At 43.2% G+C, this 23,095-nt stretch overlaps 1 protein-coding gene across 1 annotated transcript in view; it reads left to right on the forward strand.

The window, feature by feature from the left end:
* Nucleotides 1-5,443: 5,443 nt before the first annotated feature.
* The window catches only part of LOC139602618 (myosin-13), a 28,408-nt gene continuing 10,756 nt past the window's right edge, over nucleotides 5,444-23,095 (forward strand). Inside the window, exons 1-27 of the mRNA XM_071452595.1 lie at nucleotides 5,444-5,647; nucleotides 5,744-5,887; nucleotides 5,979-6,135; nucleotides 6,675-6,702; nucleotides 6,793-6,904; nucleotides 10,508-10,600; nucleotides 10,697-10,760; nucleotides 10,850-10,948; nucleotides 11,044-11,147; nucleotides 12,027-12,165; nucleotides 12,582-12,700; nucleotides 12,801-12,950; nucleotides 13,028-13,198; nucleotides 13,537-13,846; nucleotides 14,801-14,880; nucleotides 15,422-15,509; nucleotides 16,176-16,293; nucleotides 16,856-16,979; nucleotides 17,429-17,565; nucleotides 18,255-18,510; nucleotides 19,099-19,341; nucleotides 19,988-20,164; nucleotides 20,769-20,914; nucleotides 21,001-21,091; nucleotides 21,404-21,793; nucleotides 21,886-22,012; nucleotides 22,407-22,525. Coding sequence (XP_071308696.1) covers nucleotides 5,444-5,647; nucleotides 5,744-5,887; nucleotides 5,979-6,135; nucleotides 6,675-6,702; nucleotides 6,793-6,904; nucleotides 10,508-10,600; nucleotides 10,697-10,760; nucleotides 10,850-10,948; nucleotides 11,044-11,147; nucleotides 12,027-12,165; nucleotides 12,582-12,700; nucleotides 12,801-12,950; nucleotides 13,028-13,198; nucleotides 13,537-13,846; nucleotides 14,801-14,880; nucleotides 15,422-15,509; nucleotides 16,176-16,293; nucleotides 16,856-16,979; nucleotides 17,429-17,565; nucleotides 18,255-18,510; nucleotides 19,099-19,341; nucleotides 19,988-20,164; nucleotides 20,769-20,914; nucleotides 21,001-21,091; nucleotides 21,404-21,793; nucleotides 21,886-22,012; nucleotides 22,407-22,525 — 3,990 coding nt within the window. The remainder of the gene's footprint in view (nucleotides 5,648-5,743; nucleotides 5,888-5,978; nucleotides 6,136-6,674; nucleotides 6,703-6,792; nucleotides 6,905-10,507; nucleotides 10,601-10,696; nucleotides 10,761-10,849; nucleotides 10,949-11,043; nucleotides 11,148-12,026; nucleotides 12,166-12,581; nucleotides 12,701-12,800; nucleotides 12,951-13,027; nucleotides 13,199-13,536; nucleotides 13,847-14,800; nucleotides 14,881-15,421; nucleotides 15,510-16,175; nucleotides 16,294-16,855; nucleotides 16,980-17,428; nucleotides 17,566-18,254; nucleotides 18,511-19,098; nucleotides 19,342-19,987; nucleotides 20,165-20,768; nucleotides 20,915-21,000; nucleotides 21,092-21,403; nucleotides 21,794-21,885; nucleotides 22,013-22,406; nucleotides 22,526-23,095) is intronic.

Below are 23,095 nucleotides of genomic sequence, written 5' to 3' on the forward strand. Positions count from 1 at the left end.
ATCAGAGACCTGAGAAGAGCTGTGGAGGAATTCTTGGTCTTTGTCCATTTGGACCAAAGACCAAAGAGCTTTCAATAAAACAGGACACCACCAAATTAAACTGTGGGGTTACCATGGCAATAAATCTCAGTGACTCATGTTATGCACCTTGGGAATGGTGTCTCTTCTCCTCCTTTTCTCCAAAACCAGACCCCTACAACTTTGCAAACACATAATTTAAATCACAGGGAACAGGCTTTATCCCATGAATGAGCACTAATAATGCTTCTCAGAGAGTATCTTTGTAGTTTTCAGAGACCTGCATGAACAGTGAAGGATAAAATCCAAACTTACAGAATTGCTAACGCAGATTAATGATCTTAAAGGCCAGGCAACTTTGCATCAGATGTGATGGAAAGCTCCTACATGGAGGCTAAATCCACAAAAAAATTACATTTTCAGAAGCTTTTTTGAATTGATGAGGGACAACAAGAAGGTAATTGCCCCTCTTCCCCTTTCAGTCTACCTGGTGTGCAGTAACAAAAGCAACACAATAACCTGTTAGGATGGAGTGATGAAAGGTCTGAAAGGTGATGGTATCAGAAACACACATATGTGCCTGAAGGCCCAGGGAAAGGGGGTTGGGGATGAAATGTGAGAAGAGCTGTACTAGTTTAGACCAAAATGTCCATCTGTCCCCCAAGTATCAGATAGTTGCAGATACAGCAGCTGATCTGTCAGGGGTTTGGGCACCTCGTATGGAAGCCTTGCTTCCCTGGCCACTTGTACTGGGAAAATTATCTCTTCATGAGCATCCACTGGAAAAGCTGCTGGGCAACTGTCACAGGATCACAGCTTTTAGTGCTGGAACAGGTGTGGTGTGTAGCCTAAGTCTTGCCAGAAAACAAACACTCTGCCGTCCACAAAAAGCAAAGAATTCCTGAGATAACCAAATAAACAAATCTGCCAGGTTGTGCTTGGCATGCTACCTGACCTTCCAGCTCCCAAAACAGGCTGACATTTATGAGGCACACAGTTTGACAAAGCCAGAATTATGAGAACTCCTGAAGATGTTTGTGATTGACCAACATTAGCAAATAGGATAATATATAGAATTCCAGGAATAACAATTTACAGAAGCCATGCAGATGAATCTGCTGGTACAACACATATTTAGAGACTGACACAGTAAATGTGTGGTCCTTCCCTCGCCAGATAAATAGCTGTAATGTGAGGGACCCAAAGCAGGTCTTGAGATTGTTAAAATGTAAAAAGTGCCTGTAATTTTGCTGTTGCAACCAAATTTAAAAGCTAATTTAAATGTTTGATACACGGCAATTGGCAGAAGGAAAATACAATAATAATATTATCTCCCCATCTGCGTGGTGTCATTGCCATTTCAGAGAATACCTGTGCTCACACTTCAGGTCAGACTGGAAAAGACTCTGATTTAAAAAAAAAAGTAATGAAAACACTGAAAAACATTCTAGAAAGGACTAAAAAAAAAACAAGAGAAAAGGCCTAAGTAGGATTCCTCTCAACACTGCAGGAATCCATTTTCCATTGCAGAATCCAATACAAATGCCTTTTGTTCCCAGTGTAACTAAACCATGGGCACCCTGAAGGTAACCCAAAGCAAACAGCCAAGCAGAGCTGTGTAAATGCACCAAGGATGTTCCCCAGACTGAGCCAACGTGAAGCAAAGACAACAATCCATCTGACAATGCATCTCTTCCCATAGAGGAAACTGAGTCATTCCACAAAGAGGTGGTTAGATTTCATGGCCTCTGAAGTTTAAGTAATTTTCTGATGAAAGATTCTTCTGCCTTAAAATAAAGCAAAATGAGGTAATGATGACAAATCTACTTTGCCACCACATCTCCTTTACAAAATCATCTTGTGGTAAGAGTATTTTCCAAAGATGTGAGAGACCCTCAAGACTGTTACTTTCTACACTTTCAAATGCCTTCACCAAGCAGTGTGGCTGAGCAGGTTTGGTTCACACCACCTCCTCCCTTACCATTTGTCAGGCAGGGTTTTGTCCCAGCACGTTCTCAATTATTCCTCCTTTTCTTACTGTCCCTTGCAGTGTCAAAACCAGTCACAGCTAATCTGAAAGAAGCAGACAATCCCCTTCCACCTTCCCCTGCAGAGCAACTTACAGTCATTGTGGTTTGATGTCCAGCCTGCTCCATGGCAGCCTGTGCAGGACAGTGGAGTGGCACAAAAATCAGGCACCTTTCTGCAGCTGACCTTGAGCAAGCCTTGCAAACTCACAGGTCAGGAATGCAAGTCTCTCCTGTGGTCCATGAGCTGGCACTTGGGTCACTCTGTCCCAAGACAGGCTGGCTTCAGGCTTGCCAGCACCCACTGAAAAGTATAAAAAATTTGCCCTCAATAAATCTTTCTTCTTATCTAGCAGCATGTGTAGACAAACAGGGAGGATAGGAGGGCACCCATTAATGTTACATCCTTAAAGAAGGAATTGTGCACAATTAGAAAAACCCCTGCTGACTCAATCAAACCCTTGCAGTGCAGAGCCAAGTGTTGCCTTATTTGGCTTTATCAGAGCTGTCTTTGGGTTCCTCCATCCTCCATCCTGGCACAGATCAATGTGAAAAGGACAGGTCAGGGCAGCTGACTCCATACAACCTTAAACCATTCCTGTCCCTGAGTAATTAGCAGAGAGATCAGAGCTACAACACGTTTACAACTAAAGAGTAAATTATTATTGACCAAAAATAGAGCTCTGGAGTGCTGTGTGGGCAGGAGATAAGGTATAAAGAGCTGCAGCTGAAGGCAACTTTGTGATTTGTTATCTCAGCATCTCGCGGTAAGTGCCATCCACTTGCTTCATGCTCTGACCATGATCATCTCCACAGATCCCCAAAAAGGTGGAATATGAAGGGGTGTTTTCTTCTCATTCCCCACCTCTAACATTCCAGGTCATGCTTTACATGCAGAGTCAAGGTGATACCACCCAAGCCACTCCAAAGTGGTGCACAAGCAGAAGCAGGAGAGGCACAGCATGCCACTCCTTGGAGGGGCCTTCTACCAACTCTCCTACCTCCAAGCCCTGTGGAAGCCACAGGAAGGCTAACTCTGAAGGCAGTTGAAATTGAATGGGATTAAATATGTAAAGCAAACGAATTTTTTCCTGGACGTCAGATTTGTTTCAAGCAGCTCACAGAAATGTGGGGAGGAACACAAGGCTCTGTGGAATTTTGCTCTAGGTCAGGAGTTTTAAGGCACTGTGTGCAGTGCAGCTATCTGGAGAGGCTACACAGGGTGTAGGAATGTTTGATATGGAACATGCTCAGGACAATGGACTGGTTTTGATGGACAATGGACTGGTTTTGATGTAACTCTCTCTGTCCTTTCTTTAACCATTCCACACAGGTTCTGAAAACAGATTTCCTCGTGGGATCTCTGAAGGTAGGGGTTTAACAAATAACACAAATACCTTTGCTAATTGATCCTGAGCAATAAAAAAAAAGCTCACCCAGACAATGGAAAGGGCAGGTGCAAAAGACAGCAGAACTAGGATCACTGGAAAGGATATATGGTATTTTAATCAACATGAGCAATAGTCATAGTTCTTGGCAGGAATACTCCATGTATTGGGAAAAAAAAGTTACAGATGCTCAAACTTAGTCAAGAGGGCAGGGTAGACCGAGACAGGAATGGCTTTTTGTGGTGTAATCTTGAATTCTGGGATTTACAGATTGTTAAAATTCATCCCCTGCCATCTGCACAGCTGCTGGAAGCCTGAGGTTGTGTTCGGAGAGGAGGCTCAAAGTAACATTCAAGTCTTAATTTCCTCTGGGGTAAAGTCTAGAAAATTATTTACTGACTTTGGTTTATCACACAGGTAATGAAACCCAGAAAAAGTTCAGAATTCTCTTGTCTCTTGCCAGTTAGGCAGGTCTGTTCATGTTCAAAGAGTAACCTTTACAGAGAATTTGTGTGCATCACTCCCTTCTAGGTTTTCTGGGGAAGGTTAGAGACTGGGAGTGTGCAGCAGAGCAGAGGAGGAACCTTCCTCACATCTGCATTCTATCCTAAAACCAAAAAGTGCTCACTGAAATTGGAGCTGAAAGGGATGGAAGCACAGGTTATTCTCCTAGGAGATGCTGCCTTCTCTGCTGAGGAATGTGTAAAGATTAAATTTTACACTATTTCCTATCAAAGACATTCAGTAGTTTAACAGACTGTGCCCCTTGAGGAATTTTCTGATCTGCCTTTTCTGATGGCATTTTCTGATTTCACTTTTTCATGGACACTGTGAAATACTTTCTCTTTTTCTTTCCTACTGCTTCTCTTGAGCCCCACAGACACAAGATCACATAGGCACAAACTCTGGGCTCTGTATACACAGAATACTACTTTCAAAGTAAGCTAAAGGTTCTGGATTTTATGCTTTTGAAATTCCTGGCTGTTAAAAGCTCTTGCATGAGGCAGTCCCTCAATGTCCTGCAGGGTGCAGATCCCATAGCACACAGCTTTTGCTGGTAGAGATCTGCACTTCTACAACATGTCCAGAAGTAGCATTACAAATGTGTTGAAGAATTTTACTTGCTGTTTCAAAAAAATGCAAAATAAAACGGAGCATAAATTAGTTTTCTGAAAAATTTCTACTAGACAAATCCTTAAAAATATCTGGTACATATGAATTGTCTTTTAGTGATTCATAACTAATATAGTATGTTCAAGCTATAACATGTTCAAGCTATAATTGAGATTATTTGAAATGTTATATCACATACTTCTTTACCTAAATGCTATGTTATTTAGTTAACACTATGTTCTTAATTATTATCTGTAATATACAAGATATTCTTTTATTGTCCAATTTTGTAACATAACAGGAAAAGATGTTTTATATTTGGTTCACCCAATAATCAGGTTTGGCTTAATATAGGTGATGACTGACATTCACAATTTATTCCAGTGTTTGGTATAGACAGAAACTAGTTGAACTTCCCATGCTTGGTATTAAAATATCAAAACCAGAGGGTGTTAAACATACCTCCACCTGGAAATCACATGTGAGAGCCACTCTACATGACTCACAAAGCTTACTTTTGTCTAAATTTTTGGCATAATCTCAGTGGCTTTGTGTATGTGGCCTGGAGAAGGATGTGGCTGTGCAGCTCTGTGAATAGAGGGTGAAGATAGAGGAGGATCAGCTTTTGAAGACTTCTAGCTTGATATTTTCTCTGCCCTCACTTGGTCACATAGGCCTATTTAAGAGAGATGTCTTTAAAGACAATCTGGCTACAGGAAGAACTTTCTTTATTAGCACTTCTTCAGTGGATAAATAAAATTGAGGCAGAAGTTAAGTGCCTGATTAGTCCTCCTCTTCCTTTAAGTCATTGAGCAGGATCACTGTCTGGATAAATGTAAATTACAAATGCACAAACTTTCTGCAACTTTTCTGCATTCCTCCAGAGCAGCTGCAGCCATGAGCTCAGATGCAGAGATGGCAATCTTTGGAGAAGCTGCTCCCTATCTACGGAAGCCAGAGAAGGAGAGGATTGAAGCCCAGAATCGCCCATTTGATGCTAAGACAGCCTGTTTTGTAGTAGATGACAAGCAAATGTATGTGAAAGGTACCATACAGAGCAAAGAAGGTGACAAAGTCACCGTTAAAAAATACGATGACACAGTAAGTGATACCCTTGTTACGCCTATGGGATCATCCAGTTCAGGCAGTTCCCTGTTTTGGATTTCTCCTGTTGTTCCCTTCTCTTTATCTTGCTAGACTGTGACTGTAAAGGATGATGAAGTCTTTCCCATGAACCCTCCCAAATTTGACAAAATCGAGGACATGGCCATGATGACCCACCTGCACGAACCCGCTGTGCTGTACAACCTCAAAGAGCGTTACGCAGCCTGGATGATCTACGTAAGTGGCAGCAGCAGCTTCCTCTGGGCAGCCTCAGCAGCTGCTGGGCCAGCCTCAGGGGAAGCCAAGGTGCTGTGTCCCTTCCTTGCAGACCTACTCGGGTCTCTTCTGCGTCACCGTCAACCCCTACAAGTGGCTGCCGGTGTACAACCCCGAGGTGGTCACTGGCTACCGCGGCAAGAAGCGCCAGGAGGCCCCTCCACACATCTTCTCCATCTCTGACAACGCCTATCAGTTCATGCTGACTGGTGAGTTACTTGACAAGAGTGGAAAACCCTGATATATGTAGGGCTGGCTATTTGGTCAAGGAATTTTAGGTTCTACTCGGTGGTCCCATAGTCCTGCAGCACAACGCAAGATCACACTGTGAAAATCTTGATGGTCTCAAATCATCAGATAATAAAGGAAAAGCAGTAGCTGGCTGTATGGCTATATGCCTCCTCTCTTTGTAAGGAATTTAAAGGAGAAACACAGCAGATAATCTGATTATAATTAAACAGTATTTAAGCCAAGGTATAGACATAAAAGAAAACAAATAGTAAATGGGAAGCCTTGTAAACAATCACTGCTTGCAGTCAAATTTTGTGCTACTGCATCCCTATCTGTACCAAAAAGAAAAAAAGTCCAGATGCAAACTAATGTGTATTCATGCATCACTTACCTTAGCTTGTATGAAGGTGATAAATACTGATATAACACAGCTCTTTCCCTTGAAGTCAGTTGTGTCTGGGGAACTGACATCCTCCACATCTCATTTGAACAGCTCTTTCTGTGATTTTGTTTTCAGATCGTCACAACCAGTCAATCCTTATCACGTGAGTATGTTTTGGTTTGAGTGACAGAGCTGACAGAAAAGTGATGATGTTTCCTGTTTCCTGTAATAATTAATAGTTTTGTTTCAACAGCGGAGAATCCGGTGCAGGGAAGACTGTGAACACCAAGCGTGTCATCCAGTACTTTGCCACAATTGCAGTCACTGGTGAGAAGAAGAAAGATCCACAGCCCGGCAAAATGCAGGTATGACATCAACTCCCCCTTCTAGAATTTGCCAACACTGAGGAGAAAGTACCAATGTGTATTTTGGGGCTGCAGGATTATCTAAAGGCAAGAAGTGTTGTGCAGCTGAGAAGACAATCAGGATGCACACCCCAAGAACACCTGTGCTCATTTACCCCTGATGCCCAGCCTCAAATCTGCTGAATTCTTATAAAAGCATTTTGTCAGTGTAGGAAAGCCTCTATTTACACAGGGGAGTCTTTACCAGGGAGGGGGAGATAATGTTAGACAGCAGCTTTCTCTGAGCTGGTTGTCCATCTGTGTACTTCAGTGTCCTCTGAGATCCACAGCACCTGAGTGCTGCAGGTGAAAAGAGAGCAGCTGTAGGTACACAGATTGTGGGAATTGGAGTTGGGGCTGTGTGTGGCACAGTTTGGGGTCATTGGGGCTGTGTGTGGCACAGTTTGGGGTTATGGGGCTGTGTGTGGCACAGTTTGGGGTCACTGGGCTGTGTGTGGGACAGTTTGGGGTCACTGGGCTGTGTGTGGCACAGTTTGGGGTCATTGGGATGGGGCTGTGTGTGGCACAGTTTGGGGTCACTGGGCTGTGTGTGGCACAGTTTGGGGTCATTGGGGCTGTGTGTGGCACAGTTTGGGGTCACTGGGCTGTGTGTGGCACAGTTTGGGGTCATTGGGGCTGTGTGTGGCACAGTTTGGGGTCATTGGGGTGTGCGTGGCACAGTTTGGGGTCATTGGGCTGTGTGTGGCACAGTTTGGGGTCATTGGGATGGGGCTGTGTGTGGCACAGTTTGGGGTCACTGGGCTGTGTGTGGCACAGTTTGGGGTCATTGGCAGTGGGGCTGTGGCCCAGCCTCATCCCCAGTGGGTGCAGCTGTGAGCAGCAGGTGAGCAGCACTGGCAGCAATGAGCCATGGAGTGCCCAGGTGTGCTGAGCAACCACCCAAGGGAGCAGAGGGCACACAGGGGCAGTGCATGAGCATCAGGGGTGTAAAAGGTTGGGTAAAGAACAAGAAGGGTAAAGAACAAGAAGGGCAGATGCTTGGAGCCTCCTGAAATGATTTGATGCTACTCTGTGTGGGCAAATGCTTAAAGCCTTCTGAAATTGTGTAGTGACACTCTGTGTATCGTGGCCATCTCAACTACAACACCTGCTGTGACAAGCAGTCAGTTCCCACTGGCACATGGCTGTGCCATTCCTGGCCCTTGGCTCATTCCTGTTGGCAGGGAAGTACAGGAGCTCTGCACTCCAGAGTGGCTGTGCTGAAGTTAAGCATCATTTCACTTGTATCAGGCAGTAGCTGCCACTGGCTGGTTTTCCTGTCTGTGGTCAACAGAATGGCCCAGAGGGACAGCATGAGAAAGGGGCTGGATTTGGGACAGCTGGGACCACTTCCCTGACAGTCAGAAAGTAACCTCAGAAAGGAGCCTTGCAGGAAAGAAAGTGCATGCCTCGATGTCTCTTTGCTGAGCAGCACAGCTGTTGCAATCTGAGCCCACTGCTGCATTTGCAAGGCACAAACTTCATTCCCCATCACAGAACAAGCAACAAACACCCTTGTGGCACAAGTGTGTGCCACCACAGCCTGTGAGATGCTCATCAAAGCGTGTGACATGTGTCAGCATGTTATTTGAGTCCCCAAGGGCATAGTGGAGCTTAAGGAGATTCCAAGGCTGAATATTCTTTCACTCAGAGGCAGGTGTCTGTGATTGATGGGTTGTTGTGGCCAAGGCAAGTTCATCACAGGCACTCTTTCCATCAGCACCATGTTAGAATCTCCTGGGCTCAGCTTTCATCAGCTGCTCACTATGCCAGGACTGATCTCAGAAAAGCTTCAAGACAGCTGAGACATGTACAGACCATGTGTGATAGAAGGAAAATCACCTGGCTCTCAGACTGACAGTAATCTGTTCTGCCCTCTTCTGAGTATTCACAGAATACTCCATATTTTTAGCATTCCAATCTCTGTGACAATAGTATGTTCCTCTTTATAAGAACATTAAATAAAACAGGTTATGGTTCTGTGTAGCACAGCTTTCAATGGCAGATCCAAGCTGAAATCAGATGCCAGGTAATGGTGCAGGAATAAGGGAAGTGTGTAACAGCATTTCCTCAAAACATGGTCTCAGCCTCCAGCACTTTGTCACCCAGCCTGTAAACAGGACTCCAGAATGAACTTGTGTAAAGAATTGCCATGTTCTTCTACACTGCTATCCATGTACAGTGCTCCTGTTTTAGTTCCCTGGTTGCAGCTGTGCACTCAAAAGAGACTTGGGGTTGGTGTAGTCAGCTGCACTGACACACACATCCCTCTCCTCTCCTCTCCTCTCCTCTCCTCTCCTCTCCTCTCCTCTCCTCTCCTCTCCTCTCCTCTCCTCTCCTCTCCTCTCCTCTCCTCTCCTCTCCTCTCCTCTCCTCTCCTCTCCTCTCCTCTCCTCTCCTCTCCTCTCCTCTCCTCATCACTTAGAAAGCCGAAAGATACATGTGAGAGGGAATTATTCAATGGATTTAGGATATTTTATTTTTAAAAAGATAGAGGTTTCTATGGTACTGTGTTGCTTCAATTTTAGAGGCCCATCTTCACCGTGGACTACCAAAAACGAATTTAAACCTGCTGTGCCATCTGCAGACAGTGCTGGGAACAGCAATGCCTCTCCCCTGTGCCCAGGGCTGCACAGAGATGCAATTACTGCATGCACAGAGATGCAGTAACTGAAACGGTGCTGCTCACCTTTCATCTGACATAAACTAATTTAGCTTTTTTTTTTTTTTCTTATTCTTTGTTTTCCATCTGTCTTGGAAATTACCCCTGGCAACACTTTCATGCCCAGGTTATGTAGGATCAGTTATGACTTTGCTAGAGTCACACTAGTGAACTCTGCTTCCTGGACTCTATTGAACCAAGAAGGAGAGAATAATGTCACAGAAGCTTTTTTTTCCTTCCATATTTTTGCACTTACCAAGAGAGATACAACACAGTATCAAAACTTTACATGTTGATAATTCTTTCTGCAGTAATGCAGCAGGGAAAAAAAACCCAGAAATTGAAGAGTCTCTGTTCTGTGCTTATATAAGTCTGGTATTTGAGTGTCAGGCTTTGTCCATGTCTCAGTTTTCAAAGAATGTCAAGAGTTGTATTCCTGCATCCTGAAAGGCTGCTGTTGTTTGACTGCAACTGCAAAGCTTTGCATTCTCCCTTGGTAGGTGTTTCCTACCCAAGTCTGTACTTGTAGGGCTTGAGCAACCTTCAAAAAACTTTCCAGATTTCTCACATTTTATTCAGCTGTCAATACTTTTATGAACAGGAGTGCAGAAACACTTCTCATACAGGTTTCAAATGCCCTGAAGTCCACTGAAGTGACTTTGTATGCAATAACCAACATCTGGTACCAGATACAAGAAACAAGCAAAACACAGATCTGTCTTTCAGCACTCTTCCCTTTGAAACCAATGGCAATATCCATGAGTGTTGGCTGATGAGTGATTAAGAACTCTGTTAATTTTTAGGTTTAAATCACATGTGATATGTAAAAAGATCTGTAATATCCTTTTTGCAATATTTGTTAATTACTAAAGTGATAAAGAAGCATTTTCTTCTGTGACTAGGGAACTCTGGAGGATCAGATCATCCAGGCCAACCCACTGCTGGAGGCTTTTGGCAATGCTAAGACTGTGAGGAATGACAACTCCTCACGCTTTGTGAGTTCATTTCACATTTGTTGGAAGGAAGAAATTTAATGCAAGTCTCATTCATTGATTGTCATAACCAATTGTTTGATCTGCTCTGCTTGACAGGGAAAATTCATCCGGATTCACTTCGGACCAACTGGCAAGCTGGCCTCAGCAGACATCGAAACCTGTGAGTTGGAGCAACTCAGTGCAAGCAGAACTTATGCATTTGCAACCTCAAATTTATCAGGAGATTAACAGCACCTCTCTTTTGGTTAGATCTCCTGGAGAAATCCAGAGTCACTTTTCAGCTGTCTAGTGAAAGGAGCTATCACATTTTTTACCAGATAATGTCCAACAAGAAGCCAGAGCTCATTGGTGAGTGCCAGCAGTGCTGGGCTTGGCTCAGTGAGTGCTTTCTCTTCCCACTGTGACCTCCCCAGTGCCACTAAAGGTCACCCACATACCTGCAGATCTCCTCCTTATCTCCACCAACCCCTATGACTTCCTCTACGTGAGCCAAGGAGAAGTCACGGTTGCCAGCATCGATGACAGCGAGGAGCTGCTGGCGACAGATGTGAGTAGAACAGATGAGACATAAACTTTAAGGAATTTAGAGATTTTAGAGGAGCTAAGATTTTAGTTAGAGATAAGCTTTATTGGAGTTGATTAAAATAAATGGATAGGCCTTGATGAAGTTAAGAGTTAGCAGTTAACTAATAATTGATTGATTGCCAACACAGTGTTTGGTTAGCTGGGTTTATAATGAAGAATATAGAAACTGATAATTAGCTTTTAGGAACATAAGACAATTGTAGCCTCCTCTGTTCTGAAACCAACTGAAGACAAGAATGGGAGTTCTACCAATGGGTTCATTTGTCATATTTGCATTGAAAAGATAGAAAGGTCAGAATGAGGAAGACTTCATTTACTTCCTCATTTTGGGACCCCTCCCCATGAAAGGGATCACCAACCCATTTCAAGGAACAAACTACACATGCTTAATGGCTTTTGAACTAATTACCATACAAAGTGGGGAATGGGGATGTACCAAAGTTATGACTCTGTATTTGCATTTTGGGTATTCAATACTTGTATAGATAAAAGGACTCTGTGATCACCTGCAAATTGTGGTGTGTATTTGGGAGTTATCCCACAATAAACATACACCTTCTAACATTAAACTGTTAGAGAATTTTTGTCCATTACAGTTGGATATCGGTACTAGATCATATTTTCTTAATAAATTTTCTTAATAAATCATAGAGCAGAGCAGAGCAGCCCTGCAGCCAGCCCAGCTGCAGCCAGGGGGGCCTGGCCAGCCAGACCCAGCACTGCTGGCCCAGTGCCATGGGGCTGGGATGGTGCTGAACACAGCTCAGGCAGGGACAGAAACCCCATGTGCCCCTTGTGATTCACCCTTTGTGCTTTCCCAACCTGCCTGTTGCCCCTGCAGAATGCTGTGGACATCCTGGGCTTCAGCCCTGATGAGAAGGTGGGGATCTACAAGCTGACAGGGGCTGTCATGCACTATGGGAACATGAAATTCAAGCAGAAGCAGCGGGAGGAGCAGGCGGAGCCGGACGGCACAGAAGGTAGGGCTGATTGCAGAGCTTGCTTGTGAACTGCACCAGCAGAGAGCCAGCAACCCAACCCCACAGAGTGCCCAACACTTTGAAAATTATTTTTCTTTCCAGAAATTAGTTTTTTTTAAAGACAGTTTCAAGTTTCACAAAGTCTGTAGTTTAATTTATGCTCTACAAGGAAACAGAAAGACATACAACTAAAACATTGCTGCAGCCCTTTAGGCACGGACACAGCATTGTGCTGCAGCTGAGATGATGCCTTTGGAGCAAGGGGAATATTCTCCATGAGATTGGAGAGGAGCTTCTCTTGATAACACATGCATTTGAGTTGTGCCAAAAGTAGGCTCCTTGTAACAGAAACATCCCAGAGAACCAGGACATTTTTCTTTGTCCCTACTGAACTCATTTGCTGTTTCTGATCCTAGTGGCTGACAAGGCTGGCTACCTGATGGGTCTGAATTCTGCTGATTTGCTCAAGGCTTTATGCTATCCCAGGGTGAAAGTCGGGAATGAATATGTAACCAAAGGACAAAATGTCCAACAGGTATATAAACAGCCCATTAGCTTTTCAATTTCTTCAGAGTTTTCTTTCAAATTTAAAGCTGACTCAACATTTGTTACTGCCATGGCTGTGCTTCTTACAGGTGTACAATTCAGTGGGTGCACTGGCTAAATCAGTCTATGAGAAGATGTTCCTGTGGATGGTTATTCGCATCAACCAACAGCTGGACACAAAACAGCCCAGACAGCATTTCATTGGTGTCCTGGACATTGCTGGCTTTGAGATCTTTGATGTGAGTTACTGTAGGTATGCTCGTCCACTGAGGGTTGCTTGAAACTAAATGGCTTTTTTTTTTTTTTTAATTTTTAGTTCAACAGCCTGGAGCAGCTGTGCATCAACTTCACCAATGAGAAACTGCAACAGTTCTTCAACCACCACATGTTCGTGCTGGAGCAAGAGGAGTACAAAAAGGAGGGCATTGAATGGGAGTTCATTGACTTTGGCATGGACCTGGCTGCCTGCATTGAGCTCATTGAGAAGGTGGAAAAAATCTTTTTATTGTAGGAGAGTACATTTCTTTTATGATAATTTTATGATAATTTTACTTCAGTCATTCTTGACAAAATGATACATTACTGTTGAGTTACCTTTTCACATCAAAATAGGCAGCTTATGAAACCAAAGCTTTTGGAACAACAGTTGTCTCTGCACAAACAATGGTTTCCTGAACAACACGGCTGGGGTGGAAGGGAGAATGCCTACACAATGTTCAATTGATGACTTTAACAACTGCCTCTGAACAGTAGGTGAACAGTGAGGAGCGGTAATGGCTCCCTTCCCCACCTCTGACTTCCTTTGTGTACTCATATTTCTCCCAGCCCATGGGCATTTTCTCCATCCTGGAAGAGGAGTGCATGTTCCCCAAGGCAACTGACACCTCTTTCAAGAACAAGCTCTATGACCAGCACCTGGGCAAGTCCAGCAGCTTCCAGAAGCCCAAGCCAGGCAAAGGCAAGGCTGAGGCCCACTTCTCCCTGGTGCACTATGCTGGCACAGTGGACTACAACATCTCTGGCTGGCTTGACAAGAACAAGGACCCTCTGAATGAAACTGTTGTGGGGTTGTACCAGAAATCATCCTTGAAGCTGCTGTCCTTCCTCTTTTCTAACTATGCTGGTGCAGAAACAGGTGAGTGCCTTTTCAGCGATGGCCAATAAGGCAAAAGTCAACTAAAGCTTACTTCTGCTTCTCCTCTCAGTGGTATACTCAAGGCTACTAGCCCCTAAGGTGATCTTGTTCTTGTGTGCATCCAGATATGCCAAAACTAGGACACATTTATGTGCTGCGGAGAAGTAAAGTACAGCAAGTCCAACCCCAAGTGACAGGAGGTGTATCTTTCCTGACTGTGCTGTGAATCACCTGCATGCTTACTCAGCCACTAGACAGAGACCAAATAAATGTGCAAAGTGCAAGCATTTTAGTCTTTGTAGACAGAGTTTTGTTTCTTGAGGGGAACTGGAAGAACAGAAAGGAGACCATGGAAAAATTTCATATCCAGCTGGGCAGTCCTGGTGTTGTGACAGAAAAAGAGACAGAGAATAAATTTAGAATTCCTCTATAAATCTTGATTTAATTGGTTTCACAGTATAGCAACTATGGAAAGACACTGAGCTACTTGGACTTGCATTTCTGAGACTAAAATTTGCTTCCTGTTGTAACTCAGAATAGAACTGTATTCTTCACTGGGAGTACTGGATTAGGAGATTTTTCTATAGAAGACCTCCCTGAACTAAGTGGATGCCCAGTGCTGAGTCTCATTTTTGAGGTCTTTCACCTAATTTAAAAAAAATTTAAATGGGGGTTTGTGTAATAGTGAAAGCAGTATGTGACCAGAAGCACAGAGTACACTGTTAGGAAACTTAGGTCAGGCCATACTGTTCCATACAAACAACCTAAACCATTTGAGATCAAATATCCCATGCACTGATCAACTACTACCTAGCAGCAGTTCACTAAACTCTCAAGGAGCAGTGTGTCAGTATTTAAAATGAAATATTCTATTGGTCCATGGGCAAAGGAAGATGAAGCCTACAAAATGTACTGCATATTCTAACTGTTCACCTCCCATCTACTTCTTCCAAGGTGAGAGTGCTGGTGGTGGTGGCAAGAAGGGTGCTAAGAAGAAGGGGGGCTCTTTCCAGACAGTGTCTGCTGTGTTCAGGGTATGTGAATTTCTTTTTACATGAGCCATGCTTCCACAAAATGATCTGAGGGCTGGAATACCTATCTTAGAAAAACAGCTGAGAGAGTTGGGGCTGCTCAGCCTGGGGAAGAGAAGATTTCAGGCACACCTTATTCTGGTTTTTCAATATATAAAAGGGGGCTTATCAGAAAGACAGAAAATTACCTTTTACCAGGGCCTGTAGTGACAGGACAAAAGGCAATGATTTTAAACTGGAAGAGGGTAGATTTAAACTGGATATAAGAAAAAAATAATTCACTCTGAGGGTGGGGAGGCCCTGGCACAGGGTGCCCAGAGAAGCTGTGGTTGCCCCATCCCTGGAAGTGTTCATGGCCAGGCTGGATGGGGCTTGGAGCAACCTGGGATAGTGGGACAAGAATGCTGGGCTTGGTGAACTTTGAATGCCTCTTCCAAACCAAACCATCCTGTGATTCCCTGAACTTAAATAACTCCCTGAGTTTAAATAAGAATGCAAAAGCTTTGTAGCTTGAAGCAGAAGCCCTTGTTTTGTTCTATCCCAGGAGAACCTGAACAAGTTGATGACTAACCTGAGAAGCACCCATCCTCACTTTGTGCGTTGCCTGATTCCCAACGAGACCAAGACACCTGGTAAGTCCACCCTTATGTTCTGAAGACATGGGACTGGCAGGAATTGGCCTGTTAAGCTTCCACACCAACTTCCCAAATAGCTCCTTCTGCATTTGAATCCTTTTGGGGGCTGGCCTGCAAGGCAGTAACAAGGGGAGCTTTTTTGTGCTGTCTACTGTGACTGAAAGAATTTGAGCATTACATGGCCCATTTACTCAGTTTTGCTTATCTGTGTATCTGCATCTCTGTTTATTGTGTGTACAGAACTGAGGGTGAAAAAGCTGGGTTTGATTACAGCTGATAAATAATAGCATTTGAAAATCCCTTGTCTGGATGGCACTACACTGTTCCATCTTTGCCTACATCCAGTGAGGAGGCTGATGCTGTTGAAGATTTTTCAGTTGGTCTCCTAAAGCACCATCCTGCCACTTTTTGAGAAATGTGGCCTGATGGCTTTGCACAAGCACTGCTAGCCCTCGTGTTCTTAGTAAAACTCACTGATGCAACTCTCCACAACTACTTATATGAATTGAAGGCACGTTCTGTCTGCTCTTCCTGCATCTTTAATTGAGAGCTGGTTCAATTTAAAAAAAAAAAAAAAAAGATAGGAGATAATTCTGAAACGCGAATACACATGAAGATTCCCTGGGATAAAAAAGGGATCATGATGGATGCATTTTGTTTAAGGTGCAATGGACCATTACCTGGTGATGCATCAGCTGCGGTGCAATGGGGTTCTGGAAGGCATCCGAATCTGCAGGAAGGGGTTTCCAAGCAGAATCCTTTATGCAGATTTTAAGCAAAGGTAGGTCCTCAGTTATTACTCACTGTCTGTTAGGAAGAGGCCTCAATAAGCACACAGCTCAGGTGACATGTCTGTGACATTTGCCCAGGCAGACCAGATTAGTGGCACTGGAGGGAACTGAGGCATTAATTCTGTTCTGAGGTCACTCCAGTGTCTCCCTCTCTGACCAGACCAGAGATTTCTCTAAATATCAGAACCAGGATAATTTCTAAAGTGAAGCCAGTGCCTGATGATTCAAAGAGATGCAAAGCACTCGCAGTGTAATGAGTAAGGTGCCATTATAGGCTACTCTTTGAAGTCTTCCAGAGTACAAAGTCAATCCACAAGAGCCTCCTCACAGTGCTCTGTCTCTGCACTGTGTGCCTTTCCATCATCTTTAAAATGGAGAAAACTAAACTGGTTCATGGGGGCTCAGTTGCCATAGAGTGCTAAATCAGAACTGTCTGCTGTTATAGTTAAATACAGCATCTTCCATGCTGCACTGGTGTGAAACTGACCCATGATATACAATTATTCCTATTTTCCTCTTTGTAACCAGTTCTTGCAACCTGTCTCACCACAGGTACAAGATCCTTAATGCCTCAGCCATTCCAGAAGGCCAATTCATCGACAGCAAAAAGGCTTCAGAAAAGCTTCTTTCTTCCATTGATGTTGACCACAACCAGTATAAATTTGGCCACACCAAGGTAAAGTCCTTGTGGAAGAGCAGGTATAATTAAGCAAAATATTTTGTTTGTTGAAAGTATTTCTTGCATGCTAAATCAGCCTTCATGATGATTGTAAACAATCCAACCATTCTGCCCGGGGCAGGGACACCTTCCCCTATCCCAGGTTTCTCCAAGCCCCATCCAACCTGGCCTTGGACACTTCCAGAGAGGAGCTAAATTCTCCATGAACTACAGTAGAGCAGGCATCAAATAACACTGCAATAATATGATTAGCTCCTACTCAGAGGGACTTGTCATGAATCACAGGAACACTGAGGATTTGAATACTGACAGAAAATTTCTCTAGCACTTAAACCTTTCCCCTGAGGCATTTTTCTTAAACCTCCTTGCACTGCCCTGCATCAGCTGTCAGTGGCCATGTATCTGCCCAAGCCTCAGGCTGTTTGACCCTTTTCTTTATGTTCCAGGTGTTCTTCAAGGCAGGTCTCCTGGGACTGCTAGAAGAGATGAGAGATGAGAAGCTTGTGAGCCTCATCACTCATACACAAGCTATGTGCAGAGGGTACCTCATGAGAACTGAATTTAAAAAGATGAATGAAAGAAGGTAATGTAAGAAAATGCCAGCAATTGTACTGTGTCAGACCAAAGGCCCATCAATGTAATATATTGTCTCAGGCAAAAAGCTGCCCTTGGGAAAGAACTTTAGAAATTATTGGGGAGCAGAGCAAGTACAAACAATCAGCTTCCTCCTGACAGTCTCACAAATTCTGGCAGCAGCTGTTTAGCATTCAAGTCCATAAAAACGTTTCCTTATTTTTCAGAAATTATTTTTCACTTTCTGTCTTAAAAATTTCTAATATGGTATTGGCTATTTTGAGTGATCCAAAAAGCATCAAGATGCTGCTTCCACAATCGACAGTAACTGCCAGATTTGTAGTCTTACAGCAGTACCTCAACCATATCAGTTGTCACTCTGGTATTTACCTGAGCACTTGTGTTTTCCTTGAGACTGAGGAAAGCCTCAGAGATTCCCAGTCAATATGGCAGAGAAGTCTGTCTGTTTTGTAGTATTTCTTCCTTGTATATTCAGACAATAGATATTATTCAAGCTACTGAACCAGCCATGCTCCAGTAAGGGCCTTGAAATTAGTCTTTAATAAAAGCAAGGGAGATGAGGGAAAAAAGCCTCATGCAAAAGGTCTTGGGGTAAATCCTGATGATGTGTGGAAAATAATCAGGATGTTTCCAGCTTGAGCCTCACCACCCTCATTAACTGGTTTCATGTGTTTTCAGAGAATCTATTTATATCATCCAGTACAACATTCGTGCATTCATGAATGTCAAACACTGGCCATGGATGAAGCTGTACTTCAAGATCAAGCCCCTGCTGAAGAGTGCAGAGTCTGAGAAGGAGATGGCCAACATGAAGGAAGAGTTTGAGAAAACCAAGGAGGAGCTTGCAAAGTCTGAGGCAAAGCGGAAGGAGCTGGAGGAGAAAATGGTGAAACTTGTGCAGGAGAAAAATGACCTGCAGCTCCAAGTTCAGTCTGTGAGTAAACTCCATTTGCAGATTCACCTCATTTCCTCTTACTCTGCTGTTCTTTTTCTCCCCTTTTCCATTGTCCTCTATAAACAGGCACGTCATGGGGAGAAACCCTCCACTGCTTTGTGTCTGATCTTGTCCCTTACACCCAAGCAAGGTGCAAAGCATACACCAAACACTAACACCAGTAAAAATACAGGAGGTTCCAGTGCTATCACCAGTGGAGGAATCAGACATTCCACAGTGTCTACAACGTGTTGTTTGATTCTGGATTAAATACAGGCTGTTTCCACATCTACTGCCACTATAATATGGAGCTTTTCTGTCAGAGGCAGGACTGAAACTGTGGAAACTGCTTTTCTCTGGAATACTCCTGAACAGAGACTGAAATTACACCTGTCAGGTTCTAAAAGGCAATAAAATATTACATGGCCAAGAGCAGTTTGGTGAAAGTGCACTTGTCACTTGTTGCCACGTGCTTTCAAATCAGTTCAGTTTCAAAAAACCCCAAGTATTGTTTCACTCACCAACAATCTTTAATGTCTTTTGTCATTTTTATGATAAATATAATGTGCCTTCAATATGTTCTGGTAGGAGAGTGAAAATCTAGCTGATGCTGAAGAGAGATGTGAAGGACTCATCAAGAGTAAAATCCAGCTAGAAGCTAAAATTAAAGAACTAAACGAAAGACTGGAGGACGAGGAGGAGACAAATGCTGAACTGACAGCAAAGAAGAGGAAACTTGAAGATGAGTGCTCGGAGCTGAAAAAAGATATTGATGATCTTGAAATGACTCTGGCCAAAGTGGAAAAGGAGAAGCATGCAACAGAGAACAAGGTGACAGAGGAATCAGGGAATTATTCTTCCCCAGGCAGTGCTCTCACACAGCTTGTCAGTTTTGTGGGAAAATGTAGCCACTTGTAAGTTCTGTGAATAGAAGTGAGGTGTGTCCAATGCATAGGAGAGAGGTCTTTTCACTTAATCAGCTGACAAAATTTTTTCTGTTAAGTTTCTTTATCATGTTATCATGGTTTGTTTCACTTTTACGGAAAACTTAACATATTTTTGGCTGTGCTTAACACTTGATCATCTCTTTTTAAAGAACATTACTTGCTGAGAAATTACAGCTGTTTTCACAGCAAATATATGCAGGAAAGACATTCCTTGAGCAAGAGCAACTCAGAGGGCTTTTGCAAATCCCAATGGGAAAAACTTTCAGAGGCAAGGAAACTTCTAGCAGGTTTTACTATAAATTTAGTAGGATAGGGGTGGGGATCAAAAACAAGTAAAGCAAGAATTCCTATCACTGCAGGACCAGAGAGATGAGACTCTCAGGTGTGATATATGCTGCTGCCCTCATGGCAATCAATAGAAACATTTCGCAGAGAGCATTTTGACTACATCCATGCAAGGATGCAGTCACTGCGTTCTCAGCCTGCCGTTTCTCAAGGCATCCCCCCGTGGGATGGATGCTGTCTGACAGGTAAAGAACCTCACTGAAGAGATGGCAGCTCTGGATGAAAACATTTCTAAACTCACCAAGGAGAAAAAGGCCCTCCAGGAAGCCCACCAGCAGACACTGGATGATTTGCAAGTTGAGGAAGACAAAGTCAGCACCCTCACCAAAGCCAAGACCAAACTGGAGCAGCAAGTGGATGATGTAAGGAGAAGTTTTTGGGTCATGTATATATACACTGTGACAGATTACAGTAGACCAGAAATCTGTAGTTTGGAGTATATGCAACACCTAAAGCAGATAAGCCAGCTCTAATAACTTCAGCCAATAAAACACTGCTAATTTACAGGCAATTGTGGAATCCAGCATATCTTTCCTGTTCATCACAGGGTATTTCAGCACTGTAGACTTTTGTGATGTGATTTAACCCATTAGCTGAAGCAGGAGATGTGTAACAGTTTGAAGGTTGCTGCAGAGTTATTTATGTGCACATATATTCCAGGAAGTTATAGATACTGGGAATTTGTGTATATTTAGCAGTCTATATGCTAGGAACTACAGCTACTGGAAAAATTTAATTTCTGTTTTTTCAAAAACTGGTGTTTCAGTATTTATATTTCATATGTGCACAGTCAAGTTGTTGACACCTCTCTCATGGTGAGAGTGCAGCACACATAGAGATGTCCTGATTATTGTCCTGATTATTTTCTCTATTCATCAATTTCCAACTTACTTAGATCTTTAAATCAAGAATAGTTACTTTGAAAGTATAATTTATGTATTTCAAACTATGTTTTATATGTTTTAGCTTGAAGCATCTCTGGAACAAGAGAAGAAGCTGCGAATGGACCTTGAGAGAGCAAAGAGAAAACTGGAGGGTGATCTGAAAATGTCTCAGGATTCCATCATGGATCTGGAAAATGATAAGCAACAAATGGATGAAAGGCTAAAAAAGTATTACACTGACTTATTGTGCTCTGAATTCTGAAATTCGTGTTTTATCTTAACCACACTGAATTTGCCTTCTTGTTCTTTAATAGAAAGGACTTTGAAATTAGCCAGTTGCAAAGTAAAATTGAAGATGAGCAGGCTCAAAGTTCTCAGCTGCAAAAGAAAATTAAGGAGATTCAGGTAAAGTGGAGGAGTTATTTATAATTTTAGTGGCAAGCACAAGTTTCTTAGAATTAATTGGTATTTACTCTTAGACCATTCTACAAAAATATTATCCCTCACATGAATAAAACCATTAATATGGGACTCTGGGTGCTGTTCCCATCTCAGGGCACTTTTACAGAAACTCTGTACATGACCACATAGGAAATTTCTTGCATGAACATTGTGGCAGGCTTTGAGAATGGGTGTGAATGTTTCCTCTTTATTCCTTAGTGATGATTTTACACCTGTCCATCCAAAAGTCCTCTTTTAACCAATTAACTCTCATAGGCTCGGATAGAGGAACTGGAGGAGGAAATCGAGGCAGAGCGCGCTATCCGCGCCAAGTCTGAAAAGCAGAGAGTCGACCTGTCCAGGGAGCTGGAGGAGATCAGCGAGCGCCTGGAAGAAGCAGGAGGGGCCACAGCAGCTCAGGTGGAGATGAACAAGAAGCGTGAGGCAGAGTTCCAGAAGATGCGCCGTGACCTGGAAGAGGCCACGCTGCAGCACGAAGCCACGGCTGCCGCCCTGCGCAAGAAGCACGCGGACAGCACAGCTGAGCTGGGCGAGCAGATCGACAACCTGCAACGCGTGAAGCAGAAGCTGGAGAAGGAGAAGAGTGAGCTGAAGATGGAGATTGATGACTTGGCCAGCAACATGGAGTCTGTCTCCAAAGCCAAGGTGGCTGCATGGGAAGGAGTATTTGTCATTGTTAGCGTTGTTCTTCTGAGCAAATGGATGAACTGAGGGATTTGTTTTCAACCTCTTTGCAGAGTAATCTGGAGAAGATGTGCCGAGCTCTTGAAGACCAGTTCAGTGAAGTCAGAGCCAAAGATGATGAACATGTGCGGCTCATTAATGATCTGAACACACAGAAAACACGCCTACAGACTGAGAATGGTACGTCCCCTGGTGAAATGTAATATTCCAGTGTCAAGCACTTAAATATGCTGCCTGAATGCCCGTGTGTTTTGCAACATATTCATCACTTGGGGATCTGAACAAAACTCAGAATGTAGAATCTCCTCCTGGTGGCAGTCATAGAAACCTGCCCAAGGAAACACAAAACCAAACCAGAAGCAGTACTGTAAGTCAAAATTAACAAGTGAGTTTGTGGTCAGTTCATCTTTTCTTTGATGTCAGCACAGCTTTTCCTATCAGTGGGAATGCAATTACTACTATTACTACTTCAATTTACTATGTTATATCTTACAATCCCACATGGCTAGCTGCTCTCATTCATTTGTTTAATGTCTCATATCTCTGTGTAAAAAAATAACCTTTTTCCTGTTAGGTGAACTTACTCGGCAGCTGGAGGAGAAGGAGGCCTTGATTTCTCAGTTAACTCGAGGCAAACATACTTTCACTCAGCAGACTGAAGAGCTGAAGAGACAACTAGAGGAAGAAAATAAGGTGACTTTCATTTGAAACAATAAAATATTTATTTTAAATTTATTTTAAAATAAATTAAATTTCTCCTCAGAGAAGGGACATCAGAGTAGTGAAAATTTTCAACTTTGCCTTGGAATACAACACAGAGAGGAGACATTAAAAAATTAAATAAGCAAGACAGTTTAAGCCCTTCTCATCATGCATTCTGAAGATCAAAAACATGAGAGAAGTGAAGGAAAGCAGCTCTGTGCCTATAGGCAAAGCAAACAGCAGCAGCCAAGAAAAGGATATAGAGCAGGACTGCTTGCACTTGGTTTGTTGGTGGATTTATTTTGCCTCTGCCTGAAACACCTGGTGCAGCTGTGTTTGAGAGGTGTTCCCCCCAGACAAGCTGGGCAAGTGTCACAGACATATTTTATGAAAAATCCTTCTGCCAGGATTTTTTCTCCTGAGAAGCTGAGAGGCCTCAGAAACAAAATGTGAACAATGATTATCTGCTGCTGTGGAATGCAACAGGTGCATCTTTGATTGGTTTCATGTGGTTGTTTTTACTTGATGACCAATCACAGGTCCAGCTGTCTCAGACTCTCT

This window comes from Agelaius tricolor, unplaced genomic scaffold, assembly GCF_023055355.1.
Source record: "Agelaius tricolor isolate 1412-34295 unplaced genomic scaffold, bAgeTri1.0.p SCAF_35, whole genome shotgun sequence".
Taxonomy (NCBI): domain Eukaryota; kingdom Metazoa; phylum Chordata; class Aves; order Passeriformes; family Icteridae; genus Agelaius; species Agelaius tricolor.